The 21,264-nt window shown below is 31.7% G+C and overlaps 1 protein-coding gene across 3 annotated transcripts; it reads left to right on the top strand.

Moving 5' to 3' along the window:
* LOC111046653 (proton-coupled folate transporter) lies at positions 1-20,262 on the top strand. 3 transcript variants are annotated; one of them, XM_039421144.1, is made up of 14 exons: positions 1-135; positions 1,062-1,286; positions 2,532-2,688; positions 4,224-5,970; positions 8,267-8,423; positions 9,267-9,512; positions 10,531-10,708; positions 11,393-11,570; positions 14,661-14,784; positions 15,012-15,107; positions 17,066-17,290; positions 18,414-18,571; positions 19,085-19,418; positions 20,071-20,262. In XM_039421144.1, exons 5-12 carry the CDS (start codon positions 8,363-8,365, stop codon positions 18,464-18,466), a joined length of 1,161 nt encoding a protein of 386 aa, XP_039277078.1. In that variant the 5' UTR covers positions 1-135; positions 1,062-1,286; positions 2,532-2,688; positions 4,224-5,970; positions 8,267-8,362; the 3' UTR covers positions 18,467-18,571; positions 19,085-19,418; positions 20,071-20,262. The 3 variants fall into 3 exon arrangements, with proteins under 3 accessions (XP_039277078.1, XP_039277077.1, XP_039277076.1); XM_039421143.1 differs by lacking the exons at positions 1-135; positions 1,062-1,286; positions 2,532-2,688; positions 4,224-5,970 and adding an exon at positions 6,534-7,058; XM_039421142.1 differs by lacking the exons at positions 1-135; positions 1,062-1,286; positions 2,532-2,688; positions 4,224-5,970 and adding an exon at positions 7,098-7,548.
* Positions 20,263-21,264: the final 1,002 nt, after the last annotated feature.

Consider the following 21,264-nt stretch of genomic DNA (forward strand, 5'->3'; position numbering starts at 1 on the left):
ATATCTGTTTTCACTATATTTTATCTTACACCTTTCCAGGCGAAGGTGACATATTTTATCAATCAGCAATAAAGCGGTTCCATTGGAATCTTGAGAAATATTCACTTCTCAATTCTGCTTCATTAGCAGTTGCTGGTAAGTTGATCTATCATTGAAAATTATAGTGTAAAATATGCAACCTGCTTATTACAGAATGAAGAAAAATTACTTTACCGTACTGTTAATTCACAGTAAAAAGTATACAAATCACTCATAATCGGTTTCCAAGATCGGTTAAGTCCAATATTTCTCAAATGCACTAATCATCCATAATAATAGCATGTCAAATTGAAAAAATCTCTCATTTGGAAAAATACAGTTGCTGTTTTTCTTTATCAATTCATGCCATATTCAAGGTCAATACAGTACACTTTATTTTATAATTTAGTTGATTTTTCATTTTTTGGAGAACCATTCTTCTGTTGAATGTAACCATAAAGTGGAGATACCCTTGGAGATATTTCATAGAGTTGAAGATATTAAATAGAGTTAAAGATACCGTTACTTGTATCATTATTTGTCTCTGATGTAACACACTTTTCTAACTTATAAGTAATAGAATATTTACCCTACTGGTACAGTCCGGGTCCTATAGCTTTTCCTATCGGAGGAGGGTCACTAGACTATAATACTACCCATTTAAAAACATCAAACATCTGTAGGGAGCTTCCTCCATCTAGGTACTCTGGAGCGTATGTATTTTTTAAATAAGGAATATCACCCCGCGAACCATACCTTGGCTATATGCCGTTTCAAAGTCACGGTGGCAAAGCTACGGGACGCGTACTATACTTAATGATAGTTTAGCCTTGGTGTTTACACATCTCCAGAGAGTTAATCTTATGGAGAATGTCTCTGCAGTTAAGAATTCAAAATGAAATCTCATTTTGATAAGTTATCCTGATAATTACAATGAATTCTTCTTGTCATATTAGTCTTCATTATCATCATCATCATCATCATCATCATCATCACTCTTATTGGCATGATAATTTATTAATCCTCTTCCAATTGATTTTCAGGTCTGGTATTGATGTTTGGCTCTTACATAGTCAAATTCTTCAGAATTTCTGATATAGCTGCAGCTCTAGTGGTGGTAGTTCCTCGTATCATCAGTTCAATTGTGGTATTCGTTGCTCCGACGGACCATTGGCTGTATGTGGCAGCAGTGATGGGCTGTGTATGCACCCTAGTCACGCCTTTCTACCGGTCTGCTGTCACCAAGATTGTGCCTTCTGATGAATTAGGTAAATTGAAAAGTCACATCTCAAATGTATTGGGATGTATAATCTTGACACCTAGAAAGTTTTCTCAAGTTTAAACAATATAAAATAAAATCTCAGGAAGTGAAAGTGTAAATTCTTAGTCATAAAACTTGATGAACCCAATATATAACCTATAAACCTGTAAATAGGAAATGACTGGATAATAAAGCAAGAAAGAACATCCAAAGGCTCTCTGCCGATAAAAACAATATGAATAAATAAAATAAACTCATAATCCTTCTCTCTCTTCTGAGAATGATGCTCACGTGAGTGTCCTCCACAATTCTCAACAAATTTATGAAATTGAAAGAAAAAGACGATGATGTTATCAATACCACTATATTTGTTCAAAATTAATTTACATTACAGAACCAGGTTTCATGGTAACACCTACCACATCTTCAGCTGAACTAATGTTGTTTGTTATTGTTGAAGGAACAGGAAATTCAATTTTAGCTTATTTATGTGCTGGGGTTTTAAAAGGGAAGTAGAATGAAAATTGTTAGTTGGAATAGATAATAATAATAATACTGAGGGTGATGCCCACATAAGCTCTTAGGCTTTTGCGTGGGTAATGAGTGAGAGGGATGATGATGAGAGATGACGACTACTTTTTAGGTAATCGGGACCGACGGCTTATCGTCTCCTCCGAAAGACGGGGTGGGCGTATCTATGTGATTGTGCTGTGGCAAAAAACTTTTTTCCCCATTCGAGATTCGAACTCGGGTTCTCTTTATTATTAGACCGGCGCGTTATCACTTACTCCAACGAGCCGAAATTCTAGCCATTCAAAATTTATGAAATTCACTACTTATGTATTATTTTGATCAATATCGACCAAATAGCAATGTAACCAAAAAGGTTCAACAATAATTGGAGAAACGTTGAACTTACCAATTTCGTTCATCAATTGAATCATTAAAAATTGAATACTAGTTGATAATCATGGTTGAATTATAGTTTTCTGCTCATCTATGTTATTATTGAATAGTTTTCTGAATTATTTTTAGGCTCAGCATCAACAATTATTGGATGAAGAAGATTTATTAGATTAAGAAATTCAATTAATATTGTATGTATATTTCATATTCAGCCGATGTTTGCTGAAATTTGCTCAATATTCTAATCAGATTGTCTTAATGTTCTCAATTTGTTCCTATTCAATGATTTCAGGTGCTCAATTCTTATAACCCATGTAAGTCATGCTGTACTATTCTTTATCTCCAGGTAAAATATTTGCTGTGATAATTTTCACCGAGGCACTTGTGCCGTCAGTGAGTTCAAACATCTACACATTCGCCTACAACTCTCTAATCTATACACACCCGAATGCTGTTTTCCTTGTCAGCTTTGGACTAGCCTTATTCGCATTCATCATGCTGTTGTAAGTAATACTTTTCATTATGACACTGATATTTATTCTTTAAACAGAAGTCATTACTGTCCATACATTTCTCTGGATGGTATATTTAATGCAGCTCTTGTTTTCCTTAGCATTTTTATATATTCTCGTTTGTTCAAGCTTTGTTTGTCTTATAAAATCGTTCAGTCTTTGAATTTATCAATTATTTATAAAATACAACTCTGATTTTGGTTTCATTTCCAAATCATACTTCCAGTCTCTACTAATTCACAAAACATCTCAATAAAGCAAGGTTTATTAAGTCTAGTTATGGAAAAATAATGCCATTGAGCTCTATATCGTTGTTAATTGAAGATTGACTTTTTTCAGAAAACATAAAGATAACTCACTTCCAGAAAACGCTCAATAAATTTCTGAAATAATGATGAAACACAGAAAAATGTATGTCTATCTGGATGTATTGGTACTCTAACCATATATAATATACAGAGTGATAATAAGAGAACTTTACAACTTTGAAAGCACATAAATATTTTTTGAAATTACTTACAGAATTGAGAAAGGTGTCATTTTGTTAAAAAACACTTCAAGTTCAAGGTGTGGGTGTTATTTTGGTCCGATGTGGCAGCCATTGGTAATACGACATACATCTCACCGGTAATCGATTTCTTGCCACACTCGTACCAGCATATCAGGCGTAACTTGTGCAACCACAGCGATCCGAATGTGATCCGTATTCGGAGGTCATTAAGATTGTCTGGTAGAGGCGGAACATAAACCTTATTCTCGATGAAACTCCACAGGAATAGTCCATCGGTGTTAAATCCGGTGAGCGAGGTGGCCATGTAATTGCTGTCCTGCATGTTAAATCCAGTGAAGTTGAAAGAAATTTTCTAGAAAATCCCGAACTTCTCCGTGGAAATGAGCTGGTGCATCGTAAAAGGGCACTTGTTCATCTTGTTCAGCATGAAATCGGATCACATTCGGATCACTGCGGTTGCACAAGTTACGCCTGATATGCTGGTACGAGTGTGGCAAGAAATCGATTATCAGTGGGATGTATGTCGCAGTACCAACGGCTGTCACATCAAACAAAAATAACACCCACACTTTAAACTTGAAGTGTTTTGTAACAAAATGACACCTTTCTCAATTCTATAAGTAATTTCAATAAATATTCATGTGCTTTCAATTTTGTAAAGTCGTTTTATGATCACTCTGTATTTTAACGTCCTTTTCAAAATGTGATGTATTCAAATATAACTTATCATTCACTTGAGATCATTGGATTCCTTTGAATCAGAAAATAATTATTTAGAAATATGTAATCAATTTCCTAAACGTATATCTTTTCTATCTGCTCATATCCAGAAAGTTAAATAGTGAATAAACTTGTCTCATAATTGTTTCAGGAATAGACGTTTTCTATCTAGAATAAAATAATTGAAACCTTGACAATGCTTTGATGTTCTTGAAAGAAAAATGTTTTCAATCAAGGTATTTTTTAAAGAATTATTTTTTACTTTTTCCAATAAATCGATCTTTTTTCTTCCTAGGGGAGCATATTTTATCCAACAGCGGTATCCTTCAATAGAATATGTGCAAGTACCTGAGGATCAATCAGTCGTCATTTCTAGTCAACCAATAGATGAATAAAATATCATAGATATGATTAGTACGTAATTACTTGGACGTATTTATTTTTATATCATTATATATTTATGACAAAATTTGTATAATATACAACAATCATAATAATATTTTATCTATGTATGACATGATAATTAAACCGTATGACTTCAATATTATAATATTATATATCGTACCCATAAGTTTATAAGTTATAAGTTTGACATATTTTTAGTTCTATAACTTTTCAATAAATTTACTTTTCTCCTATGAATATCACTCTCATTACCTATTTAAATTATAATTTTTTTTATGCTTCTTGATATTTCATGAATTGTGACACTTTATTCACATGCCAGCTGAAGTTCAAAATTTCAAGTTAGTTGTGTTTGAACTTGTTTAACTATAAACTGTGTTCAAATTGTTGCTCAATACTCTGTAAAACACAGTCAGTATTAGGATACATTTTTATATGATCATTTTGTTTCAAGTAGGTTATAACAAATGTAATTTGTAATTAAGATAATGTAGGTTGGTTAACTTGTGACAATGTAATAAATACGAATGTAGAATATGTTTAAAATGATAAAGCATAGTTTAAATCTAACGATCAACAGTAATTTGCATTATGGAGGAAATAAATTAAGCCTTTTAAAAGTGAGATTGGGTGCCACTACCAAGAAAGTGGATTTATATAGAATTTAGATTAATTAAATGATTGTAGAGTTTTTTCATTGTGAAAATAGTTAATATTGACATTGATTGAATACTGTTGTGACATGAACTCCTGAAGTACAAATTCAATACAAAGATAAAATCTCATGTCTTTCAGACTTAGAAGTCACAATAATTACATGTATAAATCAATATATTCTCTTATATCAGTAGTATCATGATTGTGTTATATTACCTTAGGTATAGGATTATTTTGATACAAGTGTTTGTATTGAATCCACAAATAACTATTTCTCACAATTGAACAAATTATTTTTTATCTCTTTCTATAATGTATCAGAATTCAAATTACTAGAATAGAAGATCCCACTTGTAGTTTGTAAAAACTGCTTGCTTTTATCATTTTTACCTAAGCTTAGTATTCTTACTGTCCATTCCACAATTTCCTTCAGTTAGCTAGACAATAAACGAGTCAGATTTGTATGACTCAAATAGCAATATTCATTTATCATACACTTGACAGCTCAATAAAATAGCAAGTCGTTCAAATATTCTTGTTTTTCAGTTTAAAGCTTCATTGTTATTCAAATGTTCAACCAAATGTTTATTCAAATGTTTTCCTTTATAAATTTCATATTAAGATTCCGATTTCCTGTGCATAACAAAATTGGAGCAAGCTAGCGTGATAAATTTTAAAATCGATTTTTGAAGAAATTTCCTCTGTTCAATTATTTAAGGCTCCTTTCATAAGGAAGATAATTAGTGAGTTGATGTATTAGACTATTCTGTTAATGTCTTTCCATTACAGGCTCTGTGATAAAAATACGTTATTGTGGTTCATTCACCCAGTCGTCTTGTGAACATTGAATGTTCCATATTGTCTGTATCAAGTTGTGATTTTAAAGTGACCTGATCTTATATTCAAAAAGTTACTAATCTATTGCTATACTGTATATTATAATCGTTTTTAAAATTGAACAAATCATTTCATCATTGTAGGTGAGCTATATTTTGATCAGTCTCTAGGTTTATTATCAATAATCAAGACTAGAATAGGGTTATTTATTACAATATTTTGTATCTTTGTTATAACTCCCATTTTACCTATAATATAAGCTGTTCTTTAGGTTTGGAATTTTAACTTCAAGAGTTTGATACTGTAATGAATTTTTCACTTTTGTCAATATGTACAATAAATTGATTTTTCACATAAATTATAACTGTTTTCAATTCTCGACTATCTTATCAAACCTTCTAATCTTGGAAATTCAAGTAGCCTTTCAAATGAAAATATCTTAACAAACACAAGCAGGTACTACCGTAATGATAAGTCTATTATAATAACAATATAGTAACTATTCTCATGACATAATAATATAACAATATACTATTTGCATTTGTCGCACGTAAAACTGAGTAAAATATCAAATCGTTCAAAAAACTCCTTTGTTTGGAATCCCATTACTGGTATTACTGTAGAAAAAACTTATTTCCGACTAGCGCTGTAACATTCTAAAAGTAAAAATAGTTCGGTTGATTGAGTTCGTATCAGTCATGATTTCAGATGCTCACTTAAATCGTTGAAGTCAAGAGTATTGGCCTTGAATTGTTTCGCTTGGTGGGGATGGGGGAACTCAGTTTGTGTGATAACAATGATTATTATATTTATCCATTGACTTGTTAGCTAAGGCTACAATGTAGCCAAAACAATAAAGATGACTAAGCCGGTAGGTTACTCCGAATATAATTTTTGTTACAGAAGTTGCAGTATTAAGAAGCTGAGAACAGGTTTTTAACAAGTTTTAATTCTGAACGAATACAGTATAGTCGAGTGCCCAGCTCTCAGAGAAAGTTTCATGTTATGTCAAAATATGTCAGATAAATTTTAATTCTTATTTGCCAACTTATCGAATTCTTATATTATTAATGCATTTCATTAATAAATGAATCATTGTTCAATGGAAGTGAGATATCCGAATTGATCAGTATGTGAGCATTTCTTTGTGATTACTCTTGGAGGATTTCGAAATATTGAATAAGAGATTTGACTCTTTCACAATATGCTACAATAATAATTATGATGACAGGTGAGTTGAAGTTGAATATCATAATTGAAAACTATAGTAGGTGTTTTTTTTTCTATAACAACTAACTTACGTACTCGGTTTATAATGTATGAGCTGTAACGTTCCATTTATATTCACTGGTGCAATAGCTATTAAAACTTTAATCTTACTATAGAAATGTAGGTTACTCTAATATCCATGTAGATTATCTACGTTAGATTATATAAGAAATTGAATCAATATTGAATACGATAGCCACGCTACCTTTCAACTTTCATTTTACGAATTGAATCACGCTTATCTTCATCAAAACATTGTTTATAATCAAGTTACACTATCAATTGGGCTTTGACTTGATTACAACCATATCTCCTGATAATAATCATTAAATAACGCTCAACATTGAACATATTTTTATGAAAGTAATCTTAACAGACTTGATTCTAATTTACTCAGGTTCACAGCATAATATTCCTTCAGTTACATCATGTCTTATTCATTGGCTAATATGGTAAGTTAATTGCATCCTGATATTTTTGGAACTTTCAACATAAAATTATTGTAGATTCCAAATTACCATATCTACAAATTATTTCATCATTTTCTAAAAACGTATTTCTTCTTTCTACTTGATTTGTTAGTTGAAAAATAATACCATAGTACCCTCTTTTATATTAAAAAGTTTTTAAAAGGGTACTATGGTATTATTTTTCAACTATATAATTAGCTATCCAGCTATTTATATAATATTAATATTACAAGCATATCTCTCTGAGTAGTTGTGAAGGTGATATTGTAATATTTATCCATACCGAATAAGAAGGTATTCTTCAACTGAGAACTGAATAAAAATGTACTCGATAGCCTATCTAGTATTTTTATTCAGCATAATATCTATTGAAGTTGTCCAATTAATAGAGAATTCAATATTTTATTACTAGTTCAGAATCGTAATGCATATGAATAATATAGTTTTATTTACAATTAATAAAAAAACAGTATTATTTGGTTCCAATACTATATAGGCTATTCACTTTTTGTCGCATTTGAAGCTTGTATGCTGCACCTGTCTACATCTCATGCAGAAAATAAACAATTTAATTATTCGAGTTGCATAAGTGTTACAAATTCACTAAACTCAACAAGCAAGGGTAAGGGTACCTTATATCACAAACAATGATAAGGTAAAAAATATTAACAAGAGTGATTATTCATTTTTTCTTTCCTAGAATGCTGAGTCAAATAATGAGGGAGAAGATGAGAGCAGTGTGAATGGAGATGAAACTGAGGATTGCGCACAAAATAAACAAAAATTCACTTTCAAAATGAAATTCGCTTACCCAGAGATCTTGGCTACGCTCCTGCTCTTCCCACAAGGTTTATCAAGTGAGTAGGAAAAATCAATATTGTAAATTACTATTTAATTCCAATTAGACTCAGTGGAACTTCTCAAATAAATAAATAATAGTAGCCTACGGTACTGTTGAATACACACCTCCTAAATAAAATTAATTATCTGTGTATAGTTTATCAATTCATGTATGAAAGTTCTGAACACAAATATATATGTTCGGTTTCTCATTAATAAAAGCACACTTACTAGATTTATCATATTATTAATCAGTTTAAGGAATTATTTATGGCCTATGCATAGGAAAGTGAGTAAATTGGTAGTTTATCAATTTATGCGTGAAAGTTCTGAACACAAATATACCGTATATGTTCGGTTTCTCATTGATGAAAGCACACTTTATAGATTTATTTTATTATTAATCAGTTTAAAAAATGATCTATGTCCTATGCATAGGAACGTGCGAGTATACCGTAAACTAGGATACTACTTATACAAGCGGAGCAGGCAAAATATCTTCAAAAATAAAGATGTTAGCTCTGAACGAGCTCTCATATCCTCAAACAAGTAAGCTTGTAGTAGGCTTATTTATCACGTCATCACAAAAAAATTGTTCTGTTGCCATCTTTGAGATTGGTATACATTATTTATACCATTATTATTCTTAAGATTAAATAAATCTCCATTTTTCAAAATAATCCGCATGGGAAGTAAGTCTATAAATTATATCCTATAATTTATTATTTACATGAAAATGTTCTCTTAGGGTTGTGTCATGTTTCTCAGGCGGAGTTCAATGTCATCCTATAGGCCTGAAACTATGCCATTCTCTGTTGTAAAGATCTTCTTTCATTCATAGTTTGTGTAATGTTTCTCAGGTGGAGTGTTCACGAATTTGTTAATGGAATCTCTTTGTATGAGAGTTGCCAACATGACGCATGACGTGTGCTCGCATGTTGAGCTGATTCCATCTGACGTGCAGAGCATCATCCAGCCGCAGGTCAACAGGCTGCTCAACTGGAAAGTGCTGATTGAGACATTTCTTCCCGCGCTCTGTGTCGTTTTTCTTGGACCCTGGAGTGACGCTCACGGCAGGCGGCCGCTCATTCTCATTTCTTTGCTCGGTGAGCTTTGCCTTCTCTAATTTTTGAGTATGTCACAACATTATCATTATTCAGAGTTTTCTAGTGACAACATTGTTCCAAAATACTGTACAATATAGCATCATGTATCAATTCGTTGTGGAAGTCTTCTAAATTACAGAAAACACTGAAATAATTTGAATAAGTATTTGAAACCGTAATTCATAATAATAAACCCGAATTCATTCTTATATTATATGACATCGTATCTAATGTTAGATAATGTATACATATAGCGTCTCTTACTTGAAAAAACTTGATTTGAAGTTTTTTTTCTGAGTGTGATGCCCACATGAGCTTTAGGCTTGTGCGTGGGTGATGAGACAGTAGATAGAGATGAAAGCCCGTTGTAGCTGAATACTTTTTGGAGTTTTTGATGTTAAATCGAACTCTTGCATTGATGTATTTCCATCTATTCCTATTATCACATAATATGACATACACCACATACATCATGCATCATGAAAGTAGTAAATATTACATGATAGGTTTTTACAATAGAAATACCTACTTAATAAATTTCAAAAAATATGCACGGTGAAAATCAATAGATTATAATGACACAGAATAGAACAAAATAATCTATTACTTCTCCAAAACAGCAAGCTTTATTTATTTTTTTATCCTTCAACTTGTGCATTGAAATTCAAAAAACTTGATAAACAGTTATCAACATTTGAACTTTCAAAATGATTGTAAGTAATCGATCAAGCATCAGAATATTTAAAGAAAAATGATTTCTGAGATATCTCGATAGGCCTACCGTATGTGTGTTGTTTTGTACTATAAATTCCATTTATTGTTGCTTGTTTTTGTGAGACCGTGAGCCAAAATATTCCAATAAACAATGATCAAGTTATCCTATGTTTTTTTCTTTAATTTTAATTGTTTACATTCTGGAAGAATGAATTTCATATTTGAAAAATTCTTGTAAGACGTATGCTTATTTTCTACATATAGGCTATATACAATTTTGTCTGATAACATTGTAATTTTGCAGGTCAATCCCTCTATTTCACGATTTTGACAGTGTTAGTATTTTTCAAAGATTCATTGCCGGCTGAATATTATCTGCTAGCAGCAGTTCCCGTGGGTATATCCGGAGGGTTCTCTGTCTTCTTTCTCTCGGTTGTCTGTTTCATCACTGACTGTACCACTGATAAGAATCGAGCATTCAAGTTAGTATTCTGACAAATCTTTACTCTTTTTGATACGGATATTAAAATAGAAAAATCATTGTAACAAGTCTAAAATAAGATTTTAAAATAATGTTATTGTTCCAATCTTTCATGTCCCATTTGAAAAGTCTAAGAGATTTTAAAAATAGTTGGAAATTACTGAGAAATTGCATTTATTCAAATACTTATGAATCAATAATATATTATTATTGAACAAGAATCCCAATTTACAGCATTAATTTGGGATTTTCGTTTAATAATCATTAATAATAGGTAATTAAGAAATTTTCAGAATAAAAACTTTGTGACTCTCCATATAAATTGTTCAAAACATTTCAATTCAAATTGAAGTGAAATTTAATTCCTCATTCTAGAGTTACGGCACAGTATTGTTTATCTACCTGATTATCAAAAAATGTATTCTTCCCAGAAAGCAAACATTTTCCGCATACATAACTTGTTTGTCGAGAAAAAACAAAATTTCTATTGTGAGGAAATGTTAAATATAAGCAGCTAGTAAAAGCATATTCCACAGTTCTAATATTTCAATGCTCTCCTGTAATTGCTAGTTGCAATATAAAATGTGTTACTGGTCTCTAAAAAACCGTGACAAAGTATCTTTCTGTATTTCTTTGCTCTCTCTAATAACAATATGTATTTTCATTTTTGTTGAATGATCATTAGGATGGGAACGTTTGAAGCCGGCTGCATGCTGGGCTCTCTCATTGCTCAGCTTCTAACAGCCAAAGTATCAAGAGGTCCTCATGGCTTTCAAATCACATTCATGATCAGCTCTCTTGTCTGCTTCATCAATTTGCTTTACGCTATCATATTCATACCTGAATCAGCTAATTTATCTCAAGTAAGTACTAATTTTATTTCATTATCAAGCAGTGGATAACGGTTATGCATCTCGCTCTTGGAAACATTTCAATAGTGAAACTTTTAAGAGTATTTCGAGTTGGATACTTTCAAGTTACTAAGGTGGAATTAATCTCTGAGGAAAAACTTGTTTTTATCATTTTCACTTTATGAGATATAAGTTGAAATCTTAAGGGAGATCCATTTCCGAATTCCTGACAGATAAATTCATGAAAATTTAAGGATATACACTCTTCGAAATATTCTTTATCTCATTGGAAATTTGATTTATCATCTTTGAGCATCAAACAATCAATCCTGAGGAATCTTATTCCAATTTCAAAAATAACCCATTATATGTAAATAATTTGAATTATTTCATAGAACTGGAATAGATTTCCCTAAAATTGATATTTTTAGGAATCAAATATGTCATACGATAAACAATATCTTGGAGAATGAAGATTCAAATTTTCAATAATTTATTTGCTACCAACCGTAAATGGATCACCTCCAAGATTTCAACTTCAGGCGCTCATATCTCAATAAGTAAAAATAATAAAAAATGTTTTCCTCAGAGATTGTTCCATTTTTGTAACTTGACTGTACCAAATCGAAATACTTTGAATGTCACCAGTGAAGAGTTTATAGAAGCGTGATGCATAACCAAGCTGTTATTATTGAGGAACCCTACGAGTACTATTTATCAATTATTATACAACATTTCCATTACTCATTATTCCTTACGAGAGCATTTGGATTGAATCATACCATAGAGAAAAGATAAAATGAGATAGCATACTATTTTCCATACTATTAAAACTCATAGTAAGAGCAACATAATAGCATTTGGAATTCATGATGTTTCAAACAATATTATATCTTGAGGTGAAATGAAAAATATTTTGTCAGTTCCACATAATTATGACATCTTTCTCACTTCACCTTAATATGGAAAAACTCCACAACATCTCTGTGTTTGGATTAAATTTTATTACTATATCTATGATGAGAAGTACTTGTATTATTCAATACTCACAAGAAGGTTCGCAGTTGCCTTTTCGTCATCGAATATACTTTTATAAACTTCCAAATATAGAGATAGTTTTATCTTTGCACTGTCAATTTTCCCAGTACTGTGACCTCAATAATTATTGTTCTAATTAAATTTGTTTAAACAATTAATTCTTCATTTTATATTCTAATCAGGAATTTATAAAGAATGAAGAATTCAATTCCCTGCTGAAGACTATGAGGGCTTGCTTTCACTCTCAACTATATATGAAGGGCTGAGTTTGAAAACCAGACAAGTGTCACAGACTAGATTGTTGGGAAATGAAAAAACTGATTATCACAAAAAATTCCAAAAAATGTAACTTTACATTCTTGTATTACAAAATCTACCATATTGTAGTACATTTTCCATCACTATAACCTTTCTTGAACTTTTAATTAATTAACAGGGGGACTTCAAAGTTGTTAGAGATGTCTGGTTTTCAAACTCATCATATTTTTCGGCAGGATTTTGAAAGATTAACACATGATTTGAACATTTTTAACTTTTATATACGGTACAAAAGAAATAGACATTAACCATATTAATCATAGGATAGACCCATCATTCACCATATTCTGATGCTGAGTTGTCTACATTATTAGACATAAGCCTCCCATCTACTCTAGTTAGATTTTCATAGAATCCATGGTAGTTTTCTGGCACAAGCTTTGCTTTAAAATATTGTATGTAATTGCATTTATGCATTTTAGTTGGATTTTCATAGAATCCATGGTAGTTTTCTGGCACAAGCTCTGCTTTAAAATATTGCATGTAATTGCATTTATGCATTTTTAAAAGGATTGCTTCATCTTAGAGTGGATTTGAATTTCTTTTATCTGTATTAAAATTATTTTATTCATAGAAATTGTACATTTTTCTAAAAGGGTAATGTTTTTGTCAGTTATGTTGTGGACTTCTACAGTAGCCTATGTCCTTCATAGACTAAACTCCTATATTATTTGAAAACTAAGAATCTACTATCCTTATTATTTATTTGTTTTTGTATTTTCTAAAACAAATTTAGCTGAACACTTCACTGGAGGTGGTGTTTCAGGAATAAAATCTGGATCTCCGTCACTATCATCCATGCTGATATAATTATCCAAATCCATTTCAAAATAAATAATTATAAAGACAATAAAGATAATTGTAGTGACTTGAGATGTGGTGACTTGAGTAGTGACTTATCTTAATCAATAAAGATAATCTAAATTAATGAACAATCAAAACAACTTGTTTGTGACATAACCTAGAAAAAGACGGAAAATCAACTTGATGAGTTTGAAAACAAGACATCTCCAGTACATGTCTGGTTTTCAAATTATCGGTTTGCTAGCATTTGATTTAGACAAGTGTAAAATGCAATCTAGCGGCAAAAATAGGCACTGTACATGTCTGATTTTTACACTAATCGATTCGGCAGCTTCTGTAGTATAAGGCGGGATGCACACCGGAGAAACGCATTTCGTGAAGCACTATCTTTCATGAAACTTGTTTCATGCAATCCGTTTCTCTCGCGCATGCATACAAAAGAAACGTTCCCTGCTTAATCTTATCAGTCGATTGCGAGCAACTTTCGTTTCACGTTTCCTGATACTTTTTTCACGAAACGCGTTTCTCCGGTGTGCATCCCGCCTAAGAATCAGACAAAAACCTATATTCTCAAAAAATGGCGCTTATCTGGTTTTCAAACTCAGGCCTTCATATCTTCCATGACAATTTAATAGAGGATAGATTATTAGTTTCATTTATTACTTAATAAACACTTTTTCAGAAAAATTTAGAATATATAAAATTACTAGTAACCTATCCTATTACTGGTTGAATGCTTCATAATCAGGTAAATTCGGTTGATCCAGTGATAAACGTTTAGAACTTAAAATTAGTCTTCTCATGAATTGGAGAATTTTTATTGAATGCATCAACACTACGGAACTATAATAAGTTTTCCCCTCATCTCATTAACTACAGTTTCAGAATACATCTTACTGGTGCTTTTGTTGATGTGTCGAACTATTCTTTCTTTTGTTCCAGGAAGTACAACAAGTTCACTTGCTTGATTTGTTCAAAGCGTTTTCAAAGAAAAGGCCAATGCATCGAAGAGCAATTCTCTATTTGTTGATACTTGCCAACACTTCGTTTATCATAATAGTTTTTGGTGAGTATGATAAATGATTCAATAATATAAACAAAAAATACCTATTAGTTCTACTTGAACATAGAAATTCAGCCTTCATATTACAGTTACAATCGTTCATTCTGAATGAATCTACATATAATAAAAACAATTGAGTAAACAGTTGAGTATGCTTTAGTGAAATAGAAGTAGCCATGTCATGTAGGCTATGCACTATTATCTCTCATTCACCTGTTCAATTTTTTCAGGTGAGAGTGACATATTTTACCAATCAGCCATCAAACGATTTCAGTGGAGTCTTCAACAGTTCTCTAATCTCAATAGTGTTTCATTAGTAGTCTCTGGTGAGTTTCTTATCAGTTATATACAACTGTTTCATATATTGTAAGAATCAATTGCTGTGCTACCAATTTCTCCTAAATAGGTTGGATAGCATTTCACACCTATTAACCTACAGGAAGTTATCGGCTCCAAAGTGGTAGATTCTTGATGAACTATGAATGGATCTATCGCCTATGAATGAGAAATCCAGTTTTCAGAGCAAACCAACTTATAATCTTCAGAAGAATTTTGGCAATATACCACACAAATCCACAATACAATACCTTACACACTTAAACATCCTAGCATCATTACAAGCTAAAATACTTATCCAGTTTATATAGTTGAAAACAATGGCTATAGGCTTGTAGACACACAAAACAATTTTATACAAAATTAGAACACCATAAAACTGTTCAAAACTCAATTTAAAACATTATAAATTTCAATTAAACAGAAAAATATTCAGAGAGCACAAAATTAGAACACATATCCAGCCATCATTTTTAGAGAAGAACAAGCACAAAGTACAGAGCAAAGACCACACCTCAAAATCAGTGTCAACGTTATGGACACGTCATTGATATTAAATTCCAAAAAATCATAAATTACAAGTTTAGAATTTACATTTTATATTTTGTTCTCAATAAAACTTTATTTCGAAACTGTTATTTTAAATTTATATATCATCTATATTTAAATAATCTATTAATTCTGTTTCTCTGTTTCGGTGATACCATGGAATGCAACACAATTATTTACGATAACTTCTCAGTTAAAAAGTTGTCCGCATATCGATTACTCTGATATTTACTATCAAGTTTTATAGATCTCGAATTGAAGATTCGATTTTAATCGAGAAAAAATGTAATATTACACAATGGATAAATCTGTATTTACTCCTTTTATCAGATGAATATTGAATTTTGCAATAAAGCAATTGAGTTTTATGTAGGTATAGTACTTGAATAGTACAAATTTTGGTGAACTATTTTTTGTATTTGAACCTGTTCGGTCTGATAGCTTTTGTTTCTCAACATAGGGTTCAATAAACTCTATTTTATTCTGAACTGCCTTCATTGTAACTCAAACAGTCATTTTTCATATCTTTGATAGGTACATTTACACTCAACTCAGTATCTAGGCTGTTTATTTTATTGATAAACACATAAAATATCAAAAAAACATTGAATTTCAATAAAACTCACGTTGGAATGATTCGTCTCGGTGTGATTATCATATTGACCTTCCTTCTATAGAAAGGAAATAATGAGGATAATCTCAAGCTTCTACGTTTTTGTGAGAGTGTTTCATAATATATCTTTAATTTTCCAACTAATGTTTCTTAAATTAATCAATATAGTGAGAATTGAATCAATAATGAATTACATACGGTATAGTATCAATTTTAGTTTTATGTAACAAAATAAATTTATAAAATGTATATTCCACTCAAAACTTAACAAACTAGTGAGCCCCCGGTTGACTCGCTCAAAATGCCACTGATATTCTTCCGGGTGTTCTATTGGAAGCAGGGGAAAGTGAAAATAAATAGTTCAAGTTGCATTGAGTTATTAATTGTATGCAGCTGATTTGTGATTTATAATAAATTATAAAATTCTACAATCTTTCACTTGTGCTCTTTAAATGTTATCCTGTTACATCCTCAAAAAGGAGAAAGGAGTACTCCAATTGTTGGCCAACAAACTTGATCTGTGGGTCTAATCTCTAAGAATAATATGCTCAAAGAAAATACTGTATGTTGACAATTTGAAGTTGATTCATTAAAGCATTCGAAAGTTATCTTTGAACATACACACAAATCAACAAACCTACAAAAACGGATAACGACTTGAGTCTCAAGTATCTAGTCAAAATTAGGAACACTCTTTGATCGCTTCTTCCATTCAATTCCAATCTATAATGCTCAAGCAATAAATAATTCTCCACACATTTTTTATAAGAATTGGATTGTTTTCAGGTTCGGTTCTGGTTGTTGGTACGCAGATCTTAAAATGCATCGGATTGACGGACGCGACTGCAGCCCTCATTGTGGTTGCACCTCGTATCTTCAGTTCACTCATGATTTTCTACGCTCCGACCGATCGTTGGCTGTACGCCGCTGCCGCTCTTGGCTGCATTAGCACCCTCATCACCCCTTTCTACCGCACCGCAGTCTCCAACATCATACCGTCTGACGAATTAGGTGACTTTCCAATAGTAGATGAACTAAAAAGAGGCGTTGAGTCTCATTAGGGACTTGATTACCCAAGTAATGTGTCTATTAATACTGAAATCATTACATTCAACCAATAGAAAGAAGATTCTATCTTCGATACGTTGTATTTCTCAATTGTGTATAAATAAACTATATTGTATCTATAATTATATATAAAAGTGGAATGGCACTCACTCACTGACTGACTGACTCACTCACTCACTCGCAGAACTAAAAATCTACCGGACCAAAAACGTTCAAATTTGGTAGGTATGTTCAGTTGGCCCTTTAGAGACGCACTAAGAACGGATTTGGAAAAATTTCTAAAGATACGCCCAAAATCTGCGTTTTTCCAGCGTTTTTTACCGTTGTCTCAGCTTTATCGAGAACAAATGAAAATGTTCAAATCTAGTACAGAAGCTCAGCTAGGGTGTAATAATGTTGTGTTAGAAGGAATTTGCAATAACGTCGAAGATACGCCCAAAATCAGCGTTTTTTGCTTTTTCTCAGATTTATGGAGAACAAATGAACAGAAAATGTTCAAATTTAGTACAGAAGCTTAGCTAGGATGTAATAATGATGTGTTAGAAGGAATTTGCAATAACGTCGAAGATACGCCCAAAATCAGCATTTTTTGCTTTTTCTCAGATTTATGGAGAACAAATTAGCACAAGGAAATTTTGCATGAAGAAATAAATTGGTTCCAGACTTCTCTCATGTATCCAAATAATATAAAAAATCATAACTACTATATATATTGCAAGCACCAATGTATATAGTGACTGGAACATAGATATTTCATTGGAAGCTACTAAAATTCACTAAAACTCAAAAAAGTAGAAATTAGATAGTTGATATATCTTTTAGATTTTCAATATACCCATGTGATGAAATTTGATGATTCATGATTGATTGATACAATAACATATTAAATCATGTTGTGTATCATACAAATACATTTGATAAAACCCATCTTTTTCATTCAAGCCTATCATTTCTATTAATTTCTCATAACAACATTATCAAATTAATGAGTTATTTAAAAAACCGATGTTTCATCTTATAAGCTATGTTTTGATTACAATAAATTCATCAGATTATTTTATTTCAGGTAAAGTTTTCGCTGTTATAATGTTCACTGAAGCACTCGTCCCCATCGATTAGTTCGAATATTTACACATTCGCCTACAACTCGGTTATTCACACTCAGCCGAGCGCAATCTTCCTGGTCAGCTTTGGTCTTGCATCATTCAGCTTCACCATGCTTTTGTGAGTTCCTCATTCAATATAGTATAGCTCTTTTTTCTCATTCCATATCTTATTTAAAGAATGTCCCACAAGAACAGTTGTTCTACATATCATCTGAAGATCCTTTAAATGCCCATATTTTCTTATTCCAGATTCATCTCCAATTGAAATGACAAAACTATATTGAAAGTCGTTTTGAAGAGATTCAAAGCTGCTTACATTAAAAATTAAAACTAACCAAGTATATAGAAAAAATCCTAAGTACTCTTTGTTTCGCAATATCTATTATATGTGTTATACCGTATTTAAAATGATCATATACTGGTAATTCATAGTTTTTAGAATCAGCTACTAATCATATCGAACACTAATTCACTTCCTTACTTCACTCTATTAGAACCTCACTAATAATTGTGGATAGGCCACACAATAAGGTCTCTTCAAGAATTGTGAATTAAATTCCCCTTAGTGTATTTATCAAAAAAACTTCGTAAAATACTTGTGATTTCATTGAAAAAATTTCCATTTTTTTAGGATTGCTTGTTTCATCCAATTGCGTTATGACGCTACCGGCTTTGAACACGTAACACAGTCGGCCAGAAGCGAGTAATAACGATGCAAGATCGACAATGGTTATGAAGACACTAGATTACGTTTTTTATAAAATATTTTCTTTTCGTAGCAACTAACTATCTTTAGAACTATTTTTTACTACTTGTAGCCATAGCTACTGTACAATACTACAATACTTGTACCATAGCATACTTGTAACCCACCTATTTATTAATATTTACAAATTATGCTCATTATTTGAAAGAATTGTCAATGATTGAGAATTCATCATGAGTCAACATAACATTGTAAGTAGGTGTTCTGAACAAAGCTCAGGCTAGAGCTACCAGAGGACTGTAATTTACTATTCATATAATCAAATACAAACAAGGGGCAAAATTTAATCTTCAATTTGAGCCAGGTTATTTGTACAGTTAAACTCTGCATTAATGAACAATAAAAAAGAGCAAAAACTCACCAGATTTATTCCAATCTTGACTACTTGCCCTTCGAAGCCTTTATTAGGTGTTCTGGTCAGGTTCAGGGTGGGACGAAATCGGGGAATAGACAGGTTATTTGCTTACGGGCAGCCTTCTCGTCGATTCTGTGTTCAACTTGCAGGTCATACACTGTGTTTCGAACAAAGCTCAAACTGGATTCTTTATAAATTCAAATCCGATTCAAATTAATTCAATTCAATACTATTTACGCTGTTATATTCATAATTCACACACACGACACTCAAACAATTATTTACAAGAAATTTCCGATCGAAATTACATGACAAACACAATTTTGATCTTGCAACAAGACAACGGGCTGACGAGACAAGACTGAAGCCTTTCAAAAAAATCCACAATTCCAAGCGGCAGGACGGTCTGCGCCGGCGCAAACACAAGCCTGCTATTGGCAGAACTATAGTCTGGCATTCTGGCGCTAAAATTTGAATTCTCTGGCCAGACCAGTAGGTAATTAATCTATTTTTACTTTGTCAAACTTATGCTCATTGAATCAAGTGTTAAATTATGTCAATTATTTTTAAATTAATTGTAGTATCAGGCCTACCTGTATTTATTTTTGATGAAAAATTATTCACTGTAATACAGTATTATGCTCCCGTATTTCACAGGATTATTTGTGTGTAATTATATTTTTATTCCTTTATAAGTTATTTTATTTCATTCTACATTTAGGATAGAAGCACACACAACAATTTTAGCCTGCTGGGGGTTTTTTATGATTGTAAACTTTGGATTTCAGCAGTTTTTAAGATTCACATACACATACAGTCAGAATTGATGAACAGTTCCTATGCACTTTCTATCATCAATAAGGTGATTATTATCATCTTCTTAGGTAAAATTCCGGTTCCTCTGCAAGCAGCTGCCGATAAAATTTCGCTCGGTTTTTCACTACTCGTCCAAAATCGTTGAGTTTACTTCTAGGCTTCTAGCCCTAGACCAAAACTTGGTACGGCATTTTGCCCAACAACTTATATAAAAGCAACCTTTAGTATAATTTCACTAGCCTACTTTATAATTGACAGCTAGCCTGAGCAACAGAACCATACTAAACTATTATTCGGTAATCATTGTTATGGACTACGAATAGGCCTAATAATAAATAATGTAAATTGATTTAAATTTGTATTTGATTTAAATGTAGGCTAAAATTTATATTACAGATGGATTTTTATTAATAATTAAATATAAAAAGTATATTTGTTCTAATATTACTTTGATCTGAAATATAAAACGATTAGGCTAAAGATCAAGAGAAATAACTGACTATATAGGTTTTGGCATAAATTGACTAAAAGTTCAATCACAATTTTCAATTTTGGCAACATAGATGACAATAGGTTTCGATTTATGTTATATAATATGGTATAATAATAATGTTAATATTATATTATGATTTTCAAACTGGAAGACTACAACTCAATATCCCCAAATTTTGATACGATAGTTCAGTCCATGGCTCCTTTGCGACAATGTCAAATAGGCAAACTTATCACCGACTACTCTGGCTGTAACACATGCTCAGCCACCAGTTGCATTACGACTCAAGTCTAGAGCTCTGATGACAGAGATACATCCTAATATTCGATGAGTAGACTAGTGAGGATAGCGAAAAGTACCTGACTTGACTGAATTTCTTTA

The sequence above is a fragment of the Nilaparvata lugens genome, chromosome 2 (genome assembly GCF_014356525.2).
Source record: "Nilaparvata lugens isolate BPH chromosome 2, ASM1435652v1, whole genome shotgun sequence".
NCBI lineage: Eukaryota > Metazoa > Arthropoda > Insecta > Hemiptera > Delphacidae > Nilaparvata > Nilaparvata lugens.

What these genes read in the sequence shown, in the direction of transcription:
- LOC111046653 (XM_039421142.1), top strand. Translation starts at nt 7,525, where the DNA reads ATGTCTTATTCATTGGCTAATATG. An exon ending in GATAAGAATCGAGCATTCAA is followed by an intron (nt 10,709 to 11,392) that starts GTTAGTATTCTG and finishes AATGATCATTAG; the next exon opens with GATGGGAACGTTTGAAGCCG. An exon ending in TGTTTCATTAGTAGTCTCTG is followed by an intron (nt 15,108 to 17,065) that starts GTGAGTTTCTTA and finishes GATTGTTTTCAG; the next exon opens with GTTCGGTTCTGGTTGTTGGT.